Consider the following 23643-nt stretch of genomic DNA (forward strand, 5'->3'; position numbering starts at 1 on the left):
TGTGTGTGTGTGTGTGTGTGTGTGTGTGTGTGTGTGTGTGTGTGTGTGTGTGTGTGTGTGTGTGTGTGTGTGTGTGTGTGTGTGTGTGTGTGTGTGTGTGTGTGTGTGTGTGTGTGTGTGTGTGTGCGCCTACATCATTGTGTGCATTGGTTATCATGATACTCTCCTGGAATCCACCTCAAAACAAAAATGCTATCCCATAGCATGACCCCCGCCACCAACATCCCTCCCTTTGCAGTCCTTAAACAAGTAAGCCACAGGTGGACCTTGGACTCCTACTGTAGGTGAATTACTGTGAGAATGATAATGGATTTTACAATCTGGTGTGGCTTTGCATGCGTGGGTGTAGTGTCTCCAGTTGAGACATGAACATGGGAGGGGGGCTAAAGTCCTGGCGTGTGTCACCTCCATGGACTCTGGAGCCAGACAATGACATCATGCTCAGCCTGGTTTGTCCAACCGCGCTTGTCATTCCTTCAGTTGAAGTGTATATTTGTGTTCGGGACTGAGGAGTTGATTTGGTTTTTGATTCCCTCCTGGCTGCACCTGAAGGTGAGTACTTTGGATATGCATTTCACATGTAAAACCCTCTCTGCCCTTGTTCATCTAGTATAATCCATCACCTGATCATAAAGATTGTGAAGGTGTTCCTCATAGTGAATGAATGGTCTGGTTTGTATGTGCATTGGTTTGTGACACAATGACTATTGTGACACAATAGTGTGCGTGATAACGGTGGATGTGCTTGTTGGTTTTGGACAGAGGTGAAGGATGAGGGGTCTGAGATGTTGCCTGCTAGCGCTGCTGGCTACACTGCTTGGTGGAAGAGGAGCAGGGTGTCAGCCCATCCAGGCCGGGAACCTCCACCTGTTAACCACGGAGGAGCACAAACTAGTGCTCAACCGCCAAATGAAAGGTATGGTTCAACACACTCTAATTATAAACTCTTCCCATTGGCTGTAAACCAGTTTATCTGCCACAGTTACTTAAATTATAATTGAGAATGTTATACACTTTTATCACGTCCTAAATCAGTGTTCTGGTAATCTTCAATATAATCAAACCACATAATACTCATTGTTACAGTGTGACTCATTAACTGGTATATTAACAGTGCACACAATTTGTGTGACAGTTATCAGACTTGTTAACCTAATCATGTTCAGCTATATCCCTGAGAGACTAGCATTATTTCAATCCCAGCTCCCTACTTGTGCAAACACACATCTTTGACGCAGATTCTTCAGAAACCTGATGTGTTTATTCGGGATGAATTTGCATGAGTAACACTGAATGCAAGGGATGCAGAAAGCCCACTATAAAGATCAAAGATCATCCCATTATCTTATCAATAAGACCATTATCCTTCCCCCTAGGAGTGCTGCCCAGGGACTGCCATGAGATGCTGATGGCCTCATCGGGCCAGGCCAGAGACGGCGTCTACCTGATCCAGCCGGGGCGGTTCCCCGTCCTGGCATCCTGCGCCATGCAGGCGGGCGGCTGGACCGTGGTGCAGCACATCACCGTCAACAGCAGCGTGAGCTTCGACCGCACCTGGGCCGAGTACCGGCAGGGCTTCGGCTCCCTGACGGGGGACCACTGGCTGGGGAACCAGCACCTCCACGACCTGACCCGGGGGCCCGGGCGCTACACGCTGGGGATCAACCTGGTGGATAAAGACGGCGTCACCAAAGCCGGGGAGTACGACCCGTTCCTGATCGAGGACGAGGCGGCGGGCTTCCGTCTGAGGCTGGGGCTGTACCGGGGCACGGCGCTGGACGCCCTCACGCAGGACACGGAGAACTACCTGCACGACAACCAGAGGTTCACCACCAAGGACCGGGACAACGACAACTACTTCCAGAACTGCGCCAAGCTGGAGTTTCAGGGCGTGGCGGGGGGGGGCTGGTGGTACGACGCCTGCGCCGGCGCCAACCTCAACCGCAGGAACGTCATCTACTGGCAGAAGGACTGCCACAAGGAGCACCTGTGCAAGTACGCCTGGATGATGGTGAAGCCCTCGGAGACGTTGAAGCTGGTGCACACCGGAGAGTGCCGGAAGGACGAGCTGTAGAGGAAGTGGATGGGCGGCCGAGCCCTTCGTAGGGCTGGAACATTGGTACGTCACGTCGCAATGACAGCCCCCATTTTGCGAAGAATAGCAGCATAGAAATGTTATGTCTGTGGCATTTTTGTGTTTGAAACTCCCACAGAGTTACTCATGCAAAGCAACGTTTTGATGAGCCTAGGCTACACTATATTTATGTTTATTTTGGTTTTGTCATTACCACAACTCTCTCGAGGCATCGAGAGTATTGCCAACAAAAAATCCCATAAGGCATTCTGATGTACAAGCCCTATTGAGACGCTTAATGTCGTATTCCTAAAATGCTCATATTCTGTCCATAACCTAGCAATACTGTATACGATGATGTATCCCAAGATGGTTTGGGGGGCTCTGATGTTAGCACATCCTAAATTATCTTATCCTAACCCTGACCAGATCAGCGGTTTCAATAATTTGAGATGGTTGGGTCATCTAACTCATTATTCCAAGTTAATCTTGCAGCTAATTGATTAGCAAACGGATGAAGATGTAAATACAGCAGGAACCATAATTAAAATCGTTTTTTTATGATGAGGAGAAGGAAGAGGTGAAGGAAGGGGTGAAGGAGTTGGCATTTTGGCTATTGTAAGGCCTCCTTTATAAAGGAACAATGCTAACTATCTTTTAGTTCAACATTTTATTCAAATACCAAATAACATGATCACCGAATACCCGAAAGGGAACAAAGGATAATTTCATCCATCAAAAAATATTTTACCTCTTTCACTCAGATTTGTGGTTCATCACAGTTAATATTGAAGCGTACCTTGACTTTGCAGCTTATTACACAAATAGACATACTTTGCAGATAATTAGGCAATCCCATTTAATACTTACGGAAGCTTTAAATCCTTAAATGTACAACATTTATAAAATAAAATTACTTGGCCAGTACTTCCTTTGCTATGTTTTTAAGACTGTAGTTTTAATAAAAACAGTTTCTTTAAAAATGGATTTGGACTGCAAGGAAAAAATAAAAGATTTCTTCATTAATTGAATCCTTAAGAGAGGGCTGTTTTCAACATTGGAACACAGTTAGCACTAAGCAGTATAAGAGGCATGTATTATTGCAACTGTTTCATTAATGCATGACTCAGTGATATTTCTGACTGCATGACAACAGAGTTGGCAATTGTGTTAAGGGGGGCTAGTTGGTAATTTGGTCACCTATTGATTTGTCCCCAGGGTAAATACAAATTACGTTTTCATCATCAAACATTGATCTTATCCTGAGAAGGGAGGGATACGTAAAGAGAGATGTTAGTTATTGTAATGACCACTCTCCCATCCAGCCACATACAAACACTCCTTGTTTTTGCTGTTTCTTTGTTTGTTTTTGTGACCCAGTGAAAATAAAGATACTGACAATATATCACAAATATTTTGTAAGAGTTTGTAATTTAGTTGATTATGCTTACTATAAATACCTGTAGGCTCAACTCGTATGTGCCGTAGGATACTGTCATGTGTCACATTTCAAGATGTTTTCTGGTGTATGTAAATGTTGTTTAAATTGCAAAAGCTGAAAGTGCAGTAAAAGCTTAGATAATTTTTTCTTCCTAAATGCAAATGGCACGTGTGAGAAGGCTTGGAACTTCATAAGTTACAATCTTTACATAGCAGGCAGATTCTGACATCAAAACACATCCCATTAGCCCTTTAGAGCTACAGAGCAATATCAAATCCATGTTTTGCATATCAATACTGACACAACATCAACAGTACAAAACAATGTATATTTGTGTGCAGTGAATCGCTTGTGGTGCGCGATTGTGTGTGTTGGTTTGTGTATGTGTTTCCGTGAATTCACGTGTGTGTGTGTGTGTGTGTGTGTGTGTGTGTGTGTGTGTGTGTGTGTGTGTGTGTGTGCGCACATGTATGAGGCTGTGTGTGTCCATGCACGCACGTGTATTTGACTGTGTATATGCGTGTGTCTGTGATACAATGAGGTTATGTGCATACTTACATTGGTCCCGGACGCATACATTTGCAGTTTTGCAGTCTTTTTTTTTTTTTTACCAATTAACAATACAAATAGTGGAGCAATTTCACAAAATGATCCCATTTTTGGTTGGAGAAATACTCAGCATACACTACACCTAATGATTAGACTTACACCTTTTATATCATACCAACATGAACTCAAATTAGCATGAAAAACGTACATGTAAAAATCCAGCTCTCGCCGCAAAACAGCAGTGGAGTGAGATCGGCGCGCCGGGTCATGTGAGTTTGGCGGTCACCACAGGGTTCTGTCCGTACCAGTAAAGTTTCTCATCCACCCTCTTCTTCCACTGGCACAGCAGCAGCATGCGGAACGTCTTCTGGAAGGTCTTATTACAGAGGGCGTAGCACATGGGGTTGACGGTGCTGTTGACGTAGCACAGCCAGTAACCCAGGTGCCAGAGGGGCACGGGGATGCAGTCGGAGCAGAAGGTGGAGATAAGCACCATGATGTTGTACGGGGTCCACGTGAGGATGAAGGCCAGCAGGATGGCGCTGAGCGTCTGCGCCGCCTTCCTCTCCTTGATCAGCACCATGCGCTTCCTCTTGGTGATCTGGCTCTTCAGCGTGGCGTCCATGGGCTTGGCCGCCGTGGACGGTGCGGCGATGGACTCTGCCGACGAGAACATCTTGCTGTCCCCGTTCTTGCCGTGCTGCTGCTGCAGCTGCTGCTGCTGCCCGCCCGCGTCCTTCACTACGGGTTTGAACTTGTACGACACGCACTTCTTGCTCTTCAGCGGGTTGCTCTTGGGCGGCGTGCCGAAGAAGCTGTCCTCCTCGCCGCGGCCCCCGCTCATCCGCTCCTTCTCGCTGCATGCCACACTCCTGCGGGCCCCCCCGCCGTGGGCCGCCTGGTCCTGGAAGTCGGGCTGGAAGGCCACCGGGGACACGGGCCTCTCCTCGTCCTCGGACGAGGCGTAGCTGTTGAAGGTGGTCAGCTGGTCCGCCTTGGACCACTCGTCGTCGTTGTTGGTGGCGGCGGCGGCGGCGGCTCGGGCCGCGTTGCTGCGGCTGGACGAGGACCACGACGCCTGGTTCCTGTCCTGGGTCTTGGAGCTCCGCTTGCAGCTGAAGCAAGACCTGATGATGGCCTTCTGGGGCTGCGCCAGCGCCGGGTCCGCAGAGTAGTGGATGCCCTGGAGCTCGGCCAGGTCCTTGGTCCTCTTCTCCGTCTCCTTGTAGATCCGGCAGTAGAGGATGGTCATCACCGACACGGGGACGTAGAACGCCGCGATGGCCGTGCCGAAGGTGATCACAGGCTCCGAGAAGAACTGGATCTGGCACTGCATCTCCGGCACGGTCCGCTTGCCCACAAAGTACTGCCAGCAGAGAATGGGCGGGGCCCAGAGAACCAGGGACACCGTCCAGGCCAAGCCTATCATGACGCCGGCCCTCTTGGGCGTCCGCTTGGCCCTATAGGTGAGGGGCCTGGTGATGGAGAAGTACCTGTCGAAGCTGATCACCAGGAGGTTCATGACTGAGGCGTTGCTGGCAACGTAGTCCAGGGCTAACCACAGGTCACAGGCCAGGTTGCCCAGAGCCCAGTAGCCCATCAGGATATAAGAGGTGTACAGGTTCATGGAAAACACCCCGATGATTAGGTCCGCCGCCGCCAGACTCAGCAGGTAGTAGTTGTTCACCGTTTTGAGCTGGCTGTTGACTTTGAAGGACAGCATCACCAGTACGTTGCCAACCACAGTGATGAGGCTCACTATCGCGGAGAGGGTGGCGATGGTGATCACCTCCCACAGACTGTGCGTGACCAGGTGGAAGGGCTGGCCAGTGGCACTCTCATTAATGGTAGCGTTCAGTATTTTCACTGCTGGCTCCATTGTCTCGATGTATTTATTCTTCCTTGAGAAAGATCAGGGAGTTCATCTTCGTCATGGTGAGCGAGGTATTCTGAAATGAGAAGAGTTGAAAGAGTCAACATTGTAACAATGTACATCGATCACGCACGTAACACATTTGCCCTAAGTACCCTAAATGACCACCAGGGAGCAGCATTGACATCAAATAGGTGAACAGTCTGGGAGCGTTCAGATTTCAACTGTGCGTGCTTGCGTGCGTGCGTGTGTGTGTGTTCTTGTGGTTGGATTATCATTCAGTGGTTACTGGGTAAAGTTACTAGTAGCCTTCTTAAAAAATTAAAATTGTAGCTTTTTCGATCATACACATGTATATACAAGCACACATGCATTCTTTTGTGAGCTATAGCAAACATCTGTGCTACATTTTTTAAAATAGGTCAGCGAATAATTTGCTTCATTGCATCACGTTAGTGGTTTATCTCAAAATAGTGTGTAAAGGAGAATATATTTGTAGTATCGGGTCGTAGCTTTTTGTGTAGGCTTATAATACCGCAGGAGCAGGTAGGCCTAAATGCAATTGCATCGTTATTTATGGTCCCTGGTGTGATGTGCTCGGTACCTCAGTGTTTACCCAGCCGTACAAACCCTGCACTGTGGCTCGAGAACAGCATGATAACTTCACTGGAAATAGACTTCAGCACATATCGTGCCTCTGACAAAATATCTGCTGTTAAGCTGCTTACCTTTTTTAATTTATTGGAAACTAAGAGGGATTTAAAAGGAATTAGTTCATGCGTTTTACATTATCAAATCGTCAATAACATCAATCTAGCCTATATATTTGAATGAATAGAGACAGACAATAATATACTACAAGTTTCCATGATTACAGTTGTTGTCCCTTAAATTTTCTCATTGTATCATCTTTATTTATTTTTTCTCGCAAAATGCAAACAATTTAATCAGTCTGAAAGCTGCACACCACCGACCAGTGCCAAGATATAAACGAGCACCAGCCAAGAATGCGCTGCTTATACTCCGACATTTATAATGGGGGAAACCATTTGGAGAGGGCCTGGGCGCCAAAGTGCTTTGAAGGTTTTTGGAGATTTTCGAAACATTATTGTTCACGAAGATTACCGAGGTTTCTCCACACTGTATATTTAGCTCCAAAGCGGGGAACCACTGTGGAAACCAGAGCGAGGGGGGTTAACGAATGGCTCATTATCGTTGAAAAGAAACTCCAGGGCAAGCTGAGTGCTTATTTCCCACCGTGTAACGTCTCTTTATGGACCCGAAGATGGCCATCAAGATATACCTCTGTGGAAATACAATTTAATTGTGTTATGTAATGTAGTGGTAAATTACAACCTTAAGAGTGTGAAAGTAAATCTATTTTACCCCAATTAAAAATTATTGCTGGGTAATTTGCGTAAATAAGAAAATTAGCTTGGTGTTACACAATTACATTTTATCACGTTCAGCTGAAGTCTGGGGCCTCAACCACAGGTATCAATGTCCCTTCTGCCACCCCAAAACCACCTTGCTAAAAACTGGCTTGCATTTTATATTACAGTGCTTCAATCAGTATTGCCATGCCCCTCATTAGTAAGCACGATGAGTCTTTATCTTGTCTTCAATCCTTTTCCTTGAGATTTTAGACAAATTGTCTAATAGATGGAGCTTAGATGGACTGATCTATCATTTTCCACGATTAATAAGAGTTTCCGCCAGGAAACCATGGATGCCTTTGACAGGAAGGAGAATCTCCTCATCCTTTTCTTCACTTTGTAGGCTCTAAGGAATACTGGTGTTGACGGATCAGACCATAGGATCGTTTCTGGGAAGTCTGTGCTGAGCTTTAGCTGCACACAAGAAAAAAGTAGGCTAGGCTTGTAGCGTTCATTTGCTAAGAGTGACTCACTGGGTGGGACTTTACAGTAAGTGTATTCAGTGGCAGTTAAAATCATGAATTAATGATGGCAGCTTCACATAAATGTTTGAATCAAGGGGAGCTGTCGTGCTTTGCCTTGACTCTCTAATGATGCGTTGTGTATCAAGTGTACAAAAAGACTCACGAAACGCAAACACACAGCTTTGTTACTTAAACTCTTGACGGAAACAGCAAGATGGCTAATAGCTTCAAGAGAAGCAAGAGATGCTCTTAGGGTATACAGATGACATCGAATAAATCTGCTCTCCTCGTGTAGGGAATGCACAAAGTACAATCTGTTCCTCTTGTGGGGATGGGTGGTGTGTGTGTGTGTGTGGTGTGGTGTGTGTGTGTGTGTGGTGTGTGGGGGGGTCCACAGATGCACTGAAGCATTAGATAATCATATGTCACGAAGGGGGGGGGGGGGGGCGGAAAAGATGCCGCGCATCTGTAATGACATGACGCTGTCTGGTCTGGAAAAAAAGCCAACCATTCCATGAACTTCCCATCCCTTCCTCCCCTCCAGCCCGTCTAAAGCATCATCGTCCATCCATCCTCACTCGTCTCCCCCCCTTAGAGCCCGGCAGCAGATGTGAGTGAGGGAATGGCCACTCACATGGGGGTCACAGCGGTGTGACCCCTGCTCAACCTGTTGGGGGACCTGTGTACGGGGGGGGGGCTGAACTCCCTGCGAAGCCATTTGAGTCTGCTCCAGGATGTAAACATGGCGTAATTGACTTATGGCTCTCCTCCCCCCCGGCCCCCCACACCACGCGCTGTGAAAACGTCGTGCTATCTTCAATATACGGGATTGATGATCAACGCGCCGGCCCGCTGACGGATGGCGTCCAGCCGCTGAGTCGTGGCCCGAGATTCATCCCCATAAACTTCGTAGTGCGTGCACTGGGTCTGTCGGCAGATTTCCTGCGAGAGGTTGTCTCACAGTGGGTTTTTCTTTTTGGTTCACTTCCGCTCTTGTATTCTCTAAAACTACAGCTGAGCCCTGGAGTGAAAGGGCCCGGAAGGGGGGGGGGGGGGGGGGGAGTGTATGTGTGAGGTGAATTACCTTTATGCAGTGTGTATTAGTTGGAGAAAATCACAGAGTTATGATGGGAAGAGGACTAATGTAACCAAACGCTGACTATTTATGTTTGTGTGTGTGTGATAGCTTGTACTTCTGTGTGCCTGTTAGTGTATGTGTGTGTGTGTGTGTGTGTGTGTGTGTGTGTGTGTGTGTGTGTGTGTGTGTGTGTGTGTGTGTCAGTGTGTGCTCCCGTATGTGTCTACGTCTGTGAGTGTGTGTGTGTGTGTGTGTGTGTGTGTGTGTGTGTGTGTGTGTGTGTGTGTGTGTGTGTGTGTGTGTCTACATGTGTCATTCTAGGATTATCTGTGTTGTGTACAACAGCCCACAGGCGGTTCAGCTCGGTGAGTCTTGCATGACTGCAGTCGGCCCAGTGACCCATAGTTAAGACTCCTGCATATCTGGGCCTCCGTAGGGAGGCCCGGCAGAGCCGTCCTGCCTCCTGGGGCTGGCTCACAGGAGTAGGGGAGACAAAGAGGAAGCACACAATGGAATTGAAAACACCACCACCTCAGGAGCAATCCGGTCCAGTCTCATGTGATTCTCTAAACACAAGCACACGCTCCCCTGCGAGCCACTGTTGATCATAACTTAGCCAGGAGATGGGTTGGACAGGTGTGTTTATGGAGGACTGAAATAATAAATACAGGAGACATTCCTGTAAACAGCGCTGGGGGGAGATGCTTTTTATTTGAGCTCTTTGTTGATGTTTTCAAGTGAGTCGGATATTGTAATAAACATCTTTACCATTACGTTAATCTTCCCTGCGTCGCCGCAGCCATCGCCGTGGAACAGTGTGCGCTCGTTGCGCATGCACGCGGACGCACGCATGCAGGTACACTCACACAGACACCCTGACACACACACACACCGATGTATCACCCCGCTCTCTCTTTGCTTGTTTATGTATTTACTGCAAACCCATAGCAGCGTGTCCATGACATTAAACTGGCCATTGGTTCAGAATGTTATTAGCTCTGATTCATCACATTACACCCCATGCCAAAATCTCCCTTTTCCATTTAGTCTCTCACTCTCTCTCTCGCTGCCCCCCCTTCTCTCTTGCACTCCCTTTCTGTCCGTCTTTCTGTCTGCCTCTCTCTCCCCCCTTTCTCTCTCACTTTCCCTCCCCCTCATTCTATCTCTCACACACACACACGTTTACCCTACCAACAGGGGACTATCGGTTTTCATCGAAGTGTCGACCTCTATTTCTGGTCATTTAAAAAATACAAAAACAGAGTTTAGTTTTAAGTTATTTTGTCATAATATAACTTCAAATGTGTTTGTTTGATATCTTTTAAAGAAGTTGCCAAGAGGGGACTTGAATACTTAAGCGATATTTACATAAAGAGGGGACTCCATTCACTGCAGCAAGGGAGCTGTCTGCCTATTGTTTCACTCAATGAGTGTTTGCCAACTGCAACTGTTAATAAATGCGCTTAATATGGTACTCTAAGACGCTTAAAACTTAAGCTTAAAACTTGCTTCTGTCAATGTGTTTACATGGGAAAATATAAAAGATGGTCTCCAAAAGCAGTACAAATAGATACAAATGTAGCTGAAGTTTCAAATGTCTTGTTTATTGTATTAACCAGTTCATTTCTCTTTTGTGAAAGTCATCAAAAGCCCAAAAAAGTTAAACGCAAGGTCACAGGCTAACAGTGGAGCTGTGTTGGGAACCAGCAGCCAAGAGCTTCCATGGAAACTTTCTACCCATGTTAAATAGATTTAGTTGGCAGTTCCTTTTCTGCCCATTCTTTTTTTAACTTGTGGAATCACTTTGCAGTACTGGGAGACACCATTTCTAACGGCAATGGAGCTAGATTCTAAAAATATCAAAAGATGCCCAAAGCAAATACCTTTAACCCATAGTTGTGTTTTATCAAATTAAATAATTTGAGTTTCATTTACCACAAATTGAGCAGAAATATTTTGCAGACAAATCTTTAAATAGTTTAACCACATTAAGAAAAATACATTTGTTAATTTTTTTTATTAGTGAAGCCACAAGTTTTGCACATTATCCAAACAGAATACCTGAAATGTTGATATTTTCAGCCCTTTCGGGTTAAAAGAGAAAAGGACAACCTAACAAGAGTGAAAAGTTTGGGTTAGGTGACCTATAGTTCAAAGATGTCCCTGGTCAGGTATACTAAATAAAGTGTATTCCCAATTGCTCCAGGACATTCGTGTAATTTTTCTTGTGAGCTCTCCCTCAAGCCTAGAGAGACATCAGTGTTGAACCACCAACTGAAAGGGGGTATTTGCCAGTATGAGTGACAACATTTCATGGCTATTAATTTAGTTAAATATATTTAGCCGATTTGAATAGACTTTTCTAGCAGGTGAGGCTGTCAAAGAACTAAATATGGAGCAACTACAAAAAGTAAATTTGCAGCATGACCATATTATACAAAAAGTATAGGAACTGTTCTAGCAGATATGTTTTAGAAGTCTCTTTTGATAGGCAGGGAATAATTGTCTTTGTCACCCTGTAGTCATGCCATCAAATCTGTTGGGCAAAGTACCACTACTGATTAATCCAGTAGACTCACCAGTCAAGTCCCCCTAGTTAGAAAATGGAAGAAACCCAGTTAGTCATGTTAATTATTCTGTTGTTACAAATGAAGACCAATACTATCCACATATTGCGATCCAAGTTACTGGCTGCAGTCTGGGATTTTATAGTTCTATATGAATAGATTCAATTTACTAAACTATTAATCATGCTTCAGAAGAATTAACCTTTCTTGGATGGCAGATCTACCACAAGCCTCCATTGCCACAACCTCCAGATGGCTTACGACCTACGCAAGTCCTCGACTACTGCAAGCCAACAAATTGGCTCTTGCACACCAGACACGCATTTTGCTTTATTTTAGGTTTTCAAGCATCTTAAAATACCCAAATCATCGCTCCAATACACAAGTCAGCTAATGGCCTACAAGGAAATGCTGAAGCTAGTGTTAGTGATGGCGATAGAAGTGGACAAGCTTGCGTGTACAAATATGCAACTAGAACTGCAAGGTTCACAGCCCAGTTGCATAAGTGGTCGCAACCGTTGGATTGTAAGCAAGGGAAAAAAAAAAAAACCTTCCCACAAACTAGTCAACATGGTCAATTGAAAGCCTGTACAAAACTACCCTGGAATAGCCAAATGCAGTTTTACAGCGGATGAATTAAGCCAAATTGCATAAACATCCAATGGTAAACAGTATACAAATGCAATCAAGGTTGCACTCACACTAGGCCATCTGGCCGTGGCCGTCGCAACTGTGGCCTGGCCACGGTAGGCTCTTGTACATGCGCCATCACGTCGCTAGCATCCAAACAATTCTACCAAACCTTAACCAACTAGTGAAAAATGGAACAAAACTTTAGCAAACACCCAGTGACTAATCACCTTGTCCAGGGGTGTTCCAACGTGGTTTACCAGAGGGCCTTGTGGACTTAAAGTAAGCCACACATTTGACAGACAGCACCGAATGACGTTAAACTTAGCTAATCTACAGGTTACCAGTGCTAGTGCAATTACATGAGCATTTTGCACAATATTTGTACTCCAATGCTACGTAAAGCAGGCTTCTTCAGAAACCCGTAGCCTGCTACATTGAAGGGCAACTGTAACAAATCCTGACCAAGACCGAAAGATGGCTCTGGAAGCCACTCCGGCCCACGCAGCAGATTACTGCGTGGACCGTGGTGGCTTCCAGATCAACCCTTCGGTGGACCATTCATACACATGTATTCCGAGGATGTTTTGAAGACACTGGAGTCCCATGGCACTAGATTCCTTTGAAGACTAAGTTGGTATGGGGGGGCCCAAAGGGGGCCCCCCCATAGATCTTGTCAGTCATCTAACACCTGTTAAGAAAAACACACACACACATCACAAGATACAAATCAGCAAAGCTAGGTTAACAAACAGCGGTGACATGCATGTCAAGGTGCAAAGAGCAGGGATACTGATGGCTTGTGTCTGAGGAGACAGCCCAAAAACGTCAACATTTAATAAAGGAAAATAACTTTTACTCACTGCGGTGGTCTGTTTCGAAGTGCCATGTTGGTAGCAATATTTGTCTGGGCTGTTCAGTCAAATGCCCACAAAAACAAACACGCATACTTTCAGTTTGTATAAAGTGACAATAGTGATCTGCAATCTGCAATCTAGATCGAAAACTTTCAACCCTCACTAAACTCAACCTCGAATGACACAGGCCGATGCGAAAAGTAAACGAAACCCATTGCGTTCACCTTTAATAAAGGAGTGCGTGACAGGTGATCTCAATTAAGAGCTAATCAGAAAGAACACACTGATCAGCCATGAGTGACCCGGGGATTCCACCGGACGCGTTACGGCAGCGCAACGCTGCCTTGCGAGCCAGCCGTATTCCCGCGAGATCACGAGATCCGGCGATAATCCTAAACCTAATGTACTCACCTTCCACTCCCAAAACTACTTCAATTAAATGCCAGGCTTTGTTCTTTCTGACATTGTTCTTATAAAAAGGATGATTTGAGACCCTTTGATTGATTCACTGCTGACCTGGTGCCACCGGTCATGACGTAATAATGTTGGTGTTTTATTTATTGTGGTTTATTTTGAAAAATGACCGGAATGCTCTATGGCTTTTACTTTTTCACTTCCTGCCCTGATCGATCTGCTCTGTTGAAATTGACGCGGTTCAGCATCGGCTTGCGGCAAAAATAGAAATGCTACGGAATGATAGCGCTGCGGCACGGCGAGCCGCTCCTGGGAGCTTGCTTCAGAGCAAAAAAAATCACGTGACATGTGACGTCCGAAGCAGCAACTGGTTCGTTGCCTGAATGAATCACTTGACTGGTCCGCGGCTCGGTGGAGAAGCTTTGAGCAAAAAAAAGAAAACGACTCAATCCATAAGGCAGCCTACCTCAATCCAAATTTTTGAGTGTCTAACCCCATCCCACATAATCACCCCCTAGAGTTACTCAAGCACACCCAACCAACCTTGCCCGAAGCCAGCTGGTCACCGCCTAATTATTTAATGAAAAAAAAAAAACACAAGCGATGCTACAACCGTTTACGGGAGTTGTGCATACTACGGTATGTATGTATGTAATGGAACAACGTAAGCTATCAATTAGAGTAGATTAGGGGATAACACACTGACTGTGGAGTGGAGGATCCGGATTCGAATCCCGGGGGGAAAGTTTTTATTTGCTGTTTCAATTATATCCTAGCCTACATCAGTTAGCCTATCTGGACAGAAGGCTAGGCATATCCCTTTAAGAACAATTTAGACATCTGTATTTAGATCAATCTTTATTCGTGAAAAGATCATGCTATTAAGTATTTGGGTTTGTGTGTTTGTGCGTCAAATAGTTTTCAAAGCAGGGATACGTTGAATCCACTGCAGCCTCGAACTTCGCCAGCAGAGGTCACTGTCACTGAAGCTTCGAGTAATGAACCCATTTTCGAAACATTGGCTCAACTGGTTCAATGCTTCATAAAAGCTTAATTTGCCCATCACTACTGATTAGCTCTTAATTGAGATCACCTGTCACGCACTCCTTTATTAAAGGTGAACGCAATGGGTTTGGTTTACTTTTCGCATCGGCCTGTGTCAATCGAGGTTGAGTTTAGTGAGGGTTGAAAGTTTTCGATCTAGATTGCAGATTGCAGATCACTATTGTCACTTTATACAAACTGAAAGTATGCGTGTTTGTTTTTGTGGGCATTTGACTGAACAGCCCAGACAAATATTGCTACCAACATGGCACTTCGAAACAGACCACCGCAGTGAGTAAAAGTTATTTTCCTTTATTAAATGTTGACGTTTTTGGGCTGTCTCCTCAGACACAAGCCATCAGTATCCCTGCTCTTTGCACCTTGACATGCATGTCACCGCTGTTTGTTAACCTAGCTTTGCTGATTTGTATCTTGTGATGTGTGTGTGTTTTTCTTAACAGGTGTTAGATGACTGACAAGATCTATGGGGGGGCCCCCTTTGGGCCCCCCCATACCAACTTAGTCTTCAAAGGAATCTAGTGCCATGGGACTCCAGTGTCTTCAAAACATCCTCGGAATACATGTGTATGAATGGTCCACCGAAGGGTTGATCTGGAAGCCACCACGGTCCACGCAGTAATCTGCTGCGTGGGCCGGAGTGGCTTCCAGAGCCATCTTTCGGTCTTGGTCAGGATTTGTTACAGTTGCCCTTCAATGTAGCAGGCTACGGGTTTCTGAAGAAGCCTGCTTTACGTAGCATTGGAGTACAAATATTGTGCAAAATGCTCATGTAATTGCACTAGCACTGGTAACCTGTAGATTAGCTAAATTTAACGTCATTCGGTGCTGTCTGTCAAATGTGTGGCTTACGTTAAGTCCACAAGGCCCTCTGGTAAACCACGTTGGAACACCCCTGGACAAGGTGATTAGTCACTGGGTGTTTGCTAAAGTTTTGTTCCATTTTTCACTAGTTGGTTAAGGTTTGGTAGAATTGTTTGGATGCTAGCGACGTGATGGCGTATGTACAAGAGCCTACCGTGGCCAGGCCACAGTTGCGACGGCCACGGCCAGATGGCCTAGTGTGAGTGCAACCTTGATTGCATTTGTATACTGTTTACCATTGGATGTTTATGCAATTTGGCTTAATTCATCCGCTGTAAAGCTGCATTTGACTATTCCAGGGTAGTTTTGTACAGGCTTTCAGTTGACTAGTTTGTGGGAAGGTTTTTTTTTTTACCCTTGCTTACAATCAAACGGTTGCGACCGCTTATGCAACTGGGCTGTGAACCTTGCAATTCTAGTTGCATATTTGTACACGCAAGCTTGTCCATTTCTATCGCCATCACTAACACTAGCTTCAGCATTTCCTTGTAGGCCATTAGCTGACTTGTGTATTGGCGCGATGATTTGGGTATTTTAAGATGCTTGAAAACCTAAAATAAAGCAAAATGCGTGTCTGGCGTGCAAGAGCCAATTTGTTGGCTTGCAGTAGTCGAGGAGTTGCCGTAGGTCGTAAGCCATCTGGAGGTTGTGGCAATGGAGGCTTGTGGTAGATCTGCCATCCAAGAAAGGTTAATTCTTCTGAAGCATGATTAATAGTTTAGTAAATTGAATCTATTCATATAGAACTATAAAATCCAAGACTGCAGCCAGTAACTTGGATCGCAATATGTGGAAAGTATTAGTCTTCATTTGTAACAACAGAATAATTAACATGACTAACTGGGTTTCTTCCATTTTCTAACTAGGGGGACTTGACTGAGTCTACTGGATTAATCAGTAGCGGTACTTTGCCCAACAGATTTGATGGCATGACTACAGGGTGACAAAGACAATTATTCCCTGCCTATCAAAAGAGACTTCTAAAACATATCTGCTAGAACAGTTCCTATACTTTTTGTATAATTTGGTCATCCTGCAAATTTACTTTTTGTAGTTGCTCCATATTTAGTTCTTTGACAGCCTCACCTGCTAGAAAAGTCTATTCAAATCGGCTAAATATAATGAACTAAATTAATAGCCATGAAATGTTGTCACTCATACTAATGGCAAATACCCCCTTTCAGTTGGTGGTTCAACACTGATCCCTCTAGGCTTGAGGGAGAGCTCACAAGTAAATTACACGAATGTCCTGGAGCAATTGGGAATACACTTTTATTTAGTCTACCTGACCAGGGACATCTTTGAACTATAGGTCACCTAACCCAAACTTTTCACTCTTGTTAGGTTGTCCTTTTCTCTTGTTTTAACCCGAAAGGGCTGAAAATATCAACATTTCAGGTATTCTGTTTGGATAATGTGCAAAACTTGTGGCTTCATTAATAAAAAAAATTAACGAATGTATTTTTCTTGTGGTTAAACTATTTAAAGATTTGTATGCAAAATATTTCTGCTCAATTTGTGGTAAATGAAACTCAAATTATTTAATTTGATAAAACACAACTATGGGTTAAAGGTATTTGCTTTGGGCATCTTTTGATATTTTTAGAATCTAGCTCCATTGCCGTTAGAAATGGTGTCTCCCAGTACTGCAAAGTGCTTCCACAAGTTTAAAAAAGAATGGGCAGAAAAGGAACTGCCAACTAAATCTATTTAACATGGGTAGAAAGTTTCCATGGAAGCTCTTGGCTGCTGGTTCCCAACACAGCTCCACTGTTGGCCTGTGACCTTTTGTTTAACTTTTTTGGACTTTTGGTGACTTTCACAAAAGAGAAATGAACTGGTTAATACAAGAAACAAGACATTTGAAACTTCAGCTAAATTTTTATCTATTTGTACTGCCTTTGATTTCAACCCGTGACATGTTTGTCAGGTGATAACTATGTACCTGTGACCGCATATCATGGTACCATTTTGAACTGTTTGTGGATATTGCATTAAATCCATATGCTTGAAACTTTTCAATAATGCATATCAACGAAACAATGGAATGAGAAATAGTTCAAGCAATTTGTGGGACTTGGCTGCTTTTACATTATTACTCATTTTGGGGGTTATTTCAGTCTCTCCAACCTGCAGGTCGTGCGAGGAATCATGTGAATAGGAATATTCTATAAATGTCTTGATATCATCTTTCGTCTCAACACTTCTGCTGCAGCCGCTTAAAGTCTCACTCCGAGAACCTTAAAATATGAATCAATCCATTAGAAGTATGAAAATATCTTCACGGTGGCGTAACGGGGCAAACGAGGTGTGCTTTGACATCTACGTTTTGAGGCGATTGCAACAGTGCCCCACATGATCATATTTGAATATGTTTCGGGGTAGTAATTAGCTGTCGATTTTGGAGGCCTTTATCAATAATGACCAGCTATAGATTTGCTTCCCGATGGAGATTTCTGACAAATTACATGTTATTTAGCATCTACACGTTAAGCTGAGTCCAATGAGATCAAGCTCGCCCTCTTGCTACACCGAGATGATGTCCTAGACCATAGGTGTACCATGTAAAATACATGTTACCATTTGCTAGAGTGTCATGCTTGGTGTCTTTGGACTCAGCTCAACTAGTACATGTTGAGCTGGGGATCGAACAATTTCAAAGGTCTAGACCCTTATATTGTATTTTAATTGTATTTGTTTATCATTTTTATTGATACAAATGAATAGATAGGTTTTTGTTAGACTATTCTGTTCCTAAAAACACACTAACAAATCAAGTTTGACAAATTATTATTACATTAGTTGAGATTACTATCTTTCCCTTACATTATATATCATATATATATATATATATAGTTATTTCCTCTTTTCATAAAAGCAGGAGTGTGAATGTCGCTCCATGCTATCTAAGAAGGGACTTGTGTCATTTTGTCATAGCCAACAGTGGACCCCGGTCATTAGAAAAAGTTATGTTATGCAAATCAACAGATAAAATTCATTCCTTTAACCGTAGACTAAGCACACAACTTTGCAGTTGTAAAAAAATAAAAAACATTAAGTTTAGATATTTGTGTTCATGATAACATTGTTGGGGCAACTTTAATTGCAAAATAACACTATGTATATACATACTATTTAGATTGTTATTACCTCTTAAGAACTATCCATTTTGCTTATTTATTTTTTTACTCATCCATGATGGAGTGTGAACGTCACTCTATGCTATCTAAGAGAGAACTTCTGTCATTATGTATCCGCCAACAGTGGACCCCTGTCATTCCATACAGTACAAGTGTGGACCATTTTCTGTGATGCAAATCAACAATTCAAATGCATTTTTTTAAAAATAGATTGGGGACTGGAGTACATTGTAAAATGGTAAATTAAGGCTAATTTGGGGATTGAACCATTTCAAAAGTCTAGACTCTAGACCCTTATATTGTATTTGTTTATCATTTTTATTGATACAAATGAATAGATAGGTTTTTTGTTAGACAATTCTATTCCTAAAAACACACTAACAAATCAAGTTTGACAAATTATTATTACATTAGTTGAGATTGCTATCTTTCCCTTACAGTATATATAGTTATTACCTCTTAAAAGAAGGAGTGTGAATGTCGCTCCATGCTATCTAAGAAGGGACTTGTGTCATTTTGTAATAGCCAACAGTGTCATCCAAATTAAATGTATTATTATTATTATTATTATTATTATTATTATTAGTGGACCCCTGTCACTACATACAAAAAAAGTGTGGAACTTTTAAAGTTGAGCCTTTTTTGTTTGCATGTTTCAAGAGACTTTACTAAGTAGTCTGTTTAACAGCCCTCTACACTCTGACAGACGTGTGAACGACTGCAGGTCGTTCACACAATAGAGGAGTGTTTGAAGCGACGTGTGTGGATTGGTCGTTGAAAATCAAGCTCTGGCCAGCAGAGGCACTATAGAGTATGGACTAAACACTCACACACTTTCAGGTCCCCTCTTGGCAAAAGTTGTGAAAATGCGCCAAAATATTTTAGGCATGTTTTTAGGTTGATTTAAGGCATGACCAAAAGGGGACCTGAAAAATGTCCCCTCTTGGCTCGGAGGTCCCCTGTTGGTGAAGGTGTTACGACGTCGAAGTCCACTGTTGGATAGTTAGGCGAGTACACACACACACACACACACACACACACACACATACACACACACACACACACACACACACACACACACACTACAGGACACATGCACAAGGGGCATGCTGATCGTATTCTCGCGCTAAAGCCCAAACGTCGTCGGTTAACTCGCTCGCCGTGAAGCCATTGAGATGGAACCGGCCCCTATGAGGGCTGGTTCCATAACAAAGGTTATTAATGTAATCATGAAATGTAGGCCAGCTATAGCGATCGGGACTATGTGTTTGATACTCCTGCTGCGTTCTGGCTGGTATAGGCTACTAGGCCAGCATGGCTAAATCCAAGGCGAAGCCCATGCTTCCATTTGTTGAAAGATAGAATATAAAAAAGGATAAAGGGACGTTTTACTCTCGAGATATTTATTAGGTGTTACAATTGAGTCAACCTGAAGCTGAATGTAGCCATATGAAGTGTCAATTATTTAAGCTATGCAAAATCATACACTCAAAATATAACACAGCCTCTGCATACACATTACTCTCCCAACAGATGGAGATATAAGGTGGTCATGTGACAAACAGGGACAGAGTAAACGATGAAGTTAAGCAACAGGAAAGTATTAATTTAACACAAAATACCCCAGGAATAAGGCGAAAATGTCATGTTGTGAAAATGTTACCAAATGTCATGGTATGTAAATTCCTTCGCCCCCCTTTGCCCCCCCTGCCCGCCCACCTCCGCCCCTAACTGCTCATCAATGACTCATTTTCACCCCCACCACGACCGCCGTCGGAGAATACAAAAAGCCCAGGGATACGCATTCTCTCTCCGCCTTCCCTCACCTCCATGGGAGCCCCTCAAACACGTTCCGCGCTACGGTATAAAAGGTTCTCTATTAAAAATGCATGGGCTAGATCTCTCAGACATGCACTTGCCCGTGCCCGCGTGCTCCCATTATCAAATTTTCCCCTCCCTCTAACCAGGTCAGGTTCCGTGTTCTTTGATTCAAAATGAAACACTGCACTTTTGTTTTTGCTGTGTTTTCTTTTGTATGAGAAAAAGTAAGTACGTAAAGTAAAAAAAGAGGGGGGAAATACTCACAGTTGACCTCCAGTAGGAACCCAGCCTCTGTTTCTCTCTTCGGGCGGTGGTGGGTGGGTGGAGGTATCCTTGGGGGTGGGGTTGCGCGGGGGAAGTGGGGGTGGCGGGGGGGTGTATGCTGTTTCATATCGGAGTTCATATCCACGGATTTCTTTGTTCCCGCCGGGGGGGGGGGCTCCGGAGGTCAAGAGGCGCAGCTTCAGGTGGAGCAGAGGCACACCGTCGGGCTCCGTCAGGGAGAGGCGGAGACGACACGAAGCCCCCGCCGGCCTGAGACACAGGCATCGGGGCCGGGCGGGTTCATGGCCCCCAGGAGCAGGAGGAGTTGGTGGGTGAGAGGAGGCGCGGGAGGAGGTGAGAAGGAGAGGAGGAGCACCTCAGGAGCCCTGGAGACTCTTCAGACCCGCTCCCCCGAAGAAGAGCTCAAAACTCAACAAGAACTACGAACCTAAAATAAAATCCAGGCGCGAAAGTATCCACAAGTCTTTGTTTTCGTTTACTTCCCCTCAGTCAATTCTGTGTACCATAGCGTCCGGGTTCAATCAGGGAAGTAGATTGACCACCTCCAGCACCACCAGCACCATCACCACCACTGAGAAGCATGTGAGCCGGAGCGGCAGGCAGGAGGAGAGCGCTGTGCCTGGGCGATCGCAGCCCTCCAGTGGGGAGGAGTGTCAGCGAGAGAGTGAGGAGGGGCGCTGGTCCCTGAGCTGGAGTCCTCCGCCGCCGCTGTCACCGCTGCTCGCTCGCTGCCGCGTGCGTATAAACAGACTGACAGGCACAGATGTAGCTGACGCTAGCTAAGCGGGGAGGAAACATTCCCATAGGGCTGCATGGTTCATCATGTTTCAGGACAGTGAGCATCCACAGAGTGTGAGAGGGGGGGGAGAGACCTAGAGAGAGGGAGGGAGAGGGAGGAGAAAGGGAGGAAGAGAGAGAGTAAGAGAGAGGGGAGGGAGTGAGAGTCAGAGAGAGAGAGAGAGAGACAGAGAGGGAGGTAGAGAGAGTCAGAGAAAGAGAGAGAGAGAGCCAGAGAGAGTCAGAGAGAGAGAGAGAGAGCCAGAGAGAGTCAGAGAAAGAGAGAGGAAGGGAGAGAGAGATGGACCACTAGAGAGGAGTAGGAGGAGGTGGGTGGAGCTGAGGGGAGGGGGTGAGGGGTAAGGTTGAGGGGTGGTGCTACTGGGAGGGTTGGGGGTGGTTTGCACAATTGGAGGGAAGGGAGGAGGGGAGGAGAAATAGGTTACTCTTCGGAGGTGTGTGTGTGTGTGTGTGTGTGCGTGTGTGTGTGTGCGTGTGTGCCTGCGTGCGTGCGTGCGTGCGTGCGTGCGTGCGTGCGTGTGCGCGTGTGTGTGTGAGTGTGTGTGCGGTGTGGTGTGTGTGTATGTGTATGAGAGAGAAAGGGAGAGAAAGAGAATGTGTTTATTCGTGGGCCAGTAATGAGCAGTGCAATGACACACAGAGCAAGGCAATTGATGACCTCCAACAACAACAGGATTTTATACCCCTTCATGGAAGAGCAGCAGCAGACAGAGCTGGACGGCCCCCAGCCAGGGCTGTGTCCTGGACGTTTGAACAGCTCTTTTTGTTTTGGGGCAGGGTGTGCTATCACATAGACACATCTGGAGAACACAAAACATCGGCGCTGCCCATGGTCTTTCCCGTTCACATGGAAACTGGGCTGCCTGTCCTGACTAGATAAGCAAAGTGCAGAAGTGAGAGACATCTTTTTATCTACCTTTAACCTGACACCTTTGTGTTATCGTGATGAGTGTGTGCGCATGTCTGTGTGTGTGTGTGTGTGTGTGTGTGTGTGTGTGTGTGTGTGTGTGTGTGTGTGTGTGTGTGTGTGTGTGTGTGTGTGTGTGTGTGTGTGTGTGTGTGTGTGTGTGTGTGTGTGTGTGTGTGCATGTCTGTAAAGGTGGCTGTAGGTCCATTCACACATGGATTCATTGTGGCTATAGGTTAATTCAGACATGAATGAAGGTTTCTATAGGTGCATTCAGACATAGATGGCTATAGATGCAATCAGACATGGATTCAATGTTGCTATAGGTTCACTTACACATTTCTATTCAATCCACATTCAATCCAGGGGACCACCTTTGTGCTCCCTGTATCCAGGAACTCAAACCAGCACTTTGTTTGAAACAGCCTTCAATGTAGATCAGATTCTGATCTGAAAACCCACCTGCAGGGATCTCTTCACGGCTACATCTGAATGCTGCCATTTCCGAAATTTCACCTTTGGTTGTTCTGAGAAGAGAGCTGCTCTTTTGCGATGATAAACGACGGTACTTAGTGCTAAACCCATAATGGAGGGGCAATAGGCACTATGGCGTGATTATGCAGGGAGCTATCTGTGGTTAGGTCAAGGTTGATGCTGATCACGTAAATCCTGGCACATCTGTCCCGATGGAGGGTTAATCAACCAGGGATTAGACTCCACCATATGCCTCACACTAATGACACCAGACCAGGCTGGAGGCAGCCCGGGCTCCACCTGTGGAGGCCGGAGGGCCAGGCTAGAGGCAGCCCGGTCTCAGCCCTCTGGAGGCCAACGGGCCAGGCTAGAGGCGGCCCGGCCCTCTGGAGGCCGGAGGGCCAGGCTAGAGGCAGCCCGGTCTTAGCCCTCTTCAGGAGGACGGCGGGCCAGGCTAGAGGCAGCTCATTCGCAGTCCTCTTCAGCCTTGGTTCTCTTGGGTCGGGTTTTACTGACAGATTTTTTCTGCTCAGCATATTGTATCTAATGTTCACAAATTTCTTCTTCAAAATATGGACCAGATTATGCATTATTAACTTTCCCATTACGGTCCTTTGATTCACCGTGTCATAAATATTTGGCCTGTTAAGCCCTTTGAGACTGTAATGGTGATTAAGGGCTAGAGAAATGCAATTGAATTTAATTTAATTGATTGGTTTTCCCATTGATCAATTGGAAATATTGAAGGCTATGATCAATGGAATTCATGGAATATATGGGGCTGAAATTGAAAGGGAATGAATGCATAAAACAAAGCTTTCGACATATCCCTTTCACAATTTGTAGGATAATGATCCCTTGCCTCTGACAACAAAAACAACAACTAACAATGTTCCAGATGTTAGCGTA

The 23643-nt window shown here is 45.1% G+C and overlaps 2 protein-coding genes across 2 annotated transcripts; one reads left to right on the forward strand and one right to left on the reverse strand.

Annotated features, from left to right (window-relative positions):
• The first annotated feature begins 354 nt into the window (after nt 1–354).
• LOC130383272 (fibrinogen-like protein 1-like protein) lies at nt 355–3673 on the forward strand. Its single transcript, XM_056591402.1, has 3 exons — nt 355–552; nt 763–916; nt 1377–3673. Exons 2-3 carry the CDS (start codon nt 772–774, stop codon nt 2072–2074), a joined length of 843 nt encoding a protein of 280 aa, XP_056447377.1. The 5' UTR covers nt 355–552; nt 763–771; the 3' UTR covers nt 2075–3673.
• LOC130383262 (muscarinic acetylcholine receptor M5-like) lies at nt 2650–20598 on the reverse strand. Its single transcript, XM_056591382.1, has 2 exons — nt 20535–20598; nt 2650–6013 (listed from the first exon to the last, which is right to left on the reverse strand). The coding sequence occupies exon 2, from the start codon at nt 5941–5943 to the stop codon at nt 4330–4332; it is 1614 nt and encodes a 537-aa protein (XP_056447357.1). The 5' UTR covers nt 5944–6013; nt 20535–20598; the 3' UTR covers nt 2650–4329.
• Between the last annotated feature and the right edge of the window lie 3045 nt (nt 20599–23643).

The sequence above is a fragment of the Gadus chalcogrammus genome, chromosome 5 (genome assembly GCF_026213295.1).
Source record: "Gadus chalcogrammus isolate NIFS_2021 chromosome 5, NIFS_Gcha_1.0, whole genome shotgun sequence".
In the NCBI taxonomy this organism is placed as follows: Eukaryota; Metazoa; Chordata; class Actinopteri; order Gadiformes; family Gadidae; genus Gadus; species Gadus chalcogrammus.

Bases quoted from the DNA above. Each gene is read 5' to 3' on its own strand.
- LOC130383272 (XM_056591402.1), top strand. From the start codon at position 772: ATGAGGGGTCTGAGATGTTGCCTGCTAGCGCTGCTGGCTACACTGCTT. The intron at 917-1,376 runs GTATGGTTCAAC...CCTTCCCCCTAG, and splicing joins GCTCAACCGCCAAATGAAAG to GAGTGCTGCCCAGGGACTGC.
- LOC130383262 (XM_056591382.1), bottom strand. From the start codon at position 5,943: ATGGAGCCAGCAGTGAAAATACTGAACGCTACCATTAATGAGAGTGCC.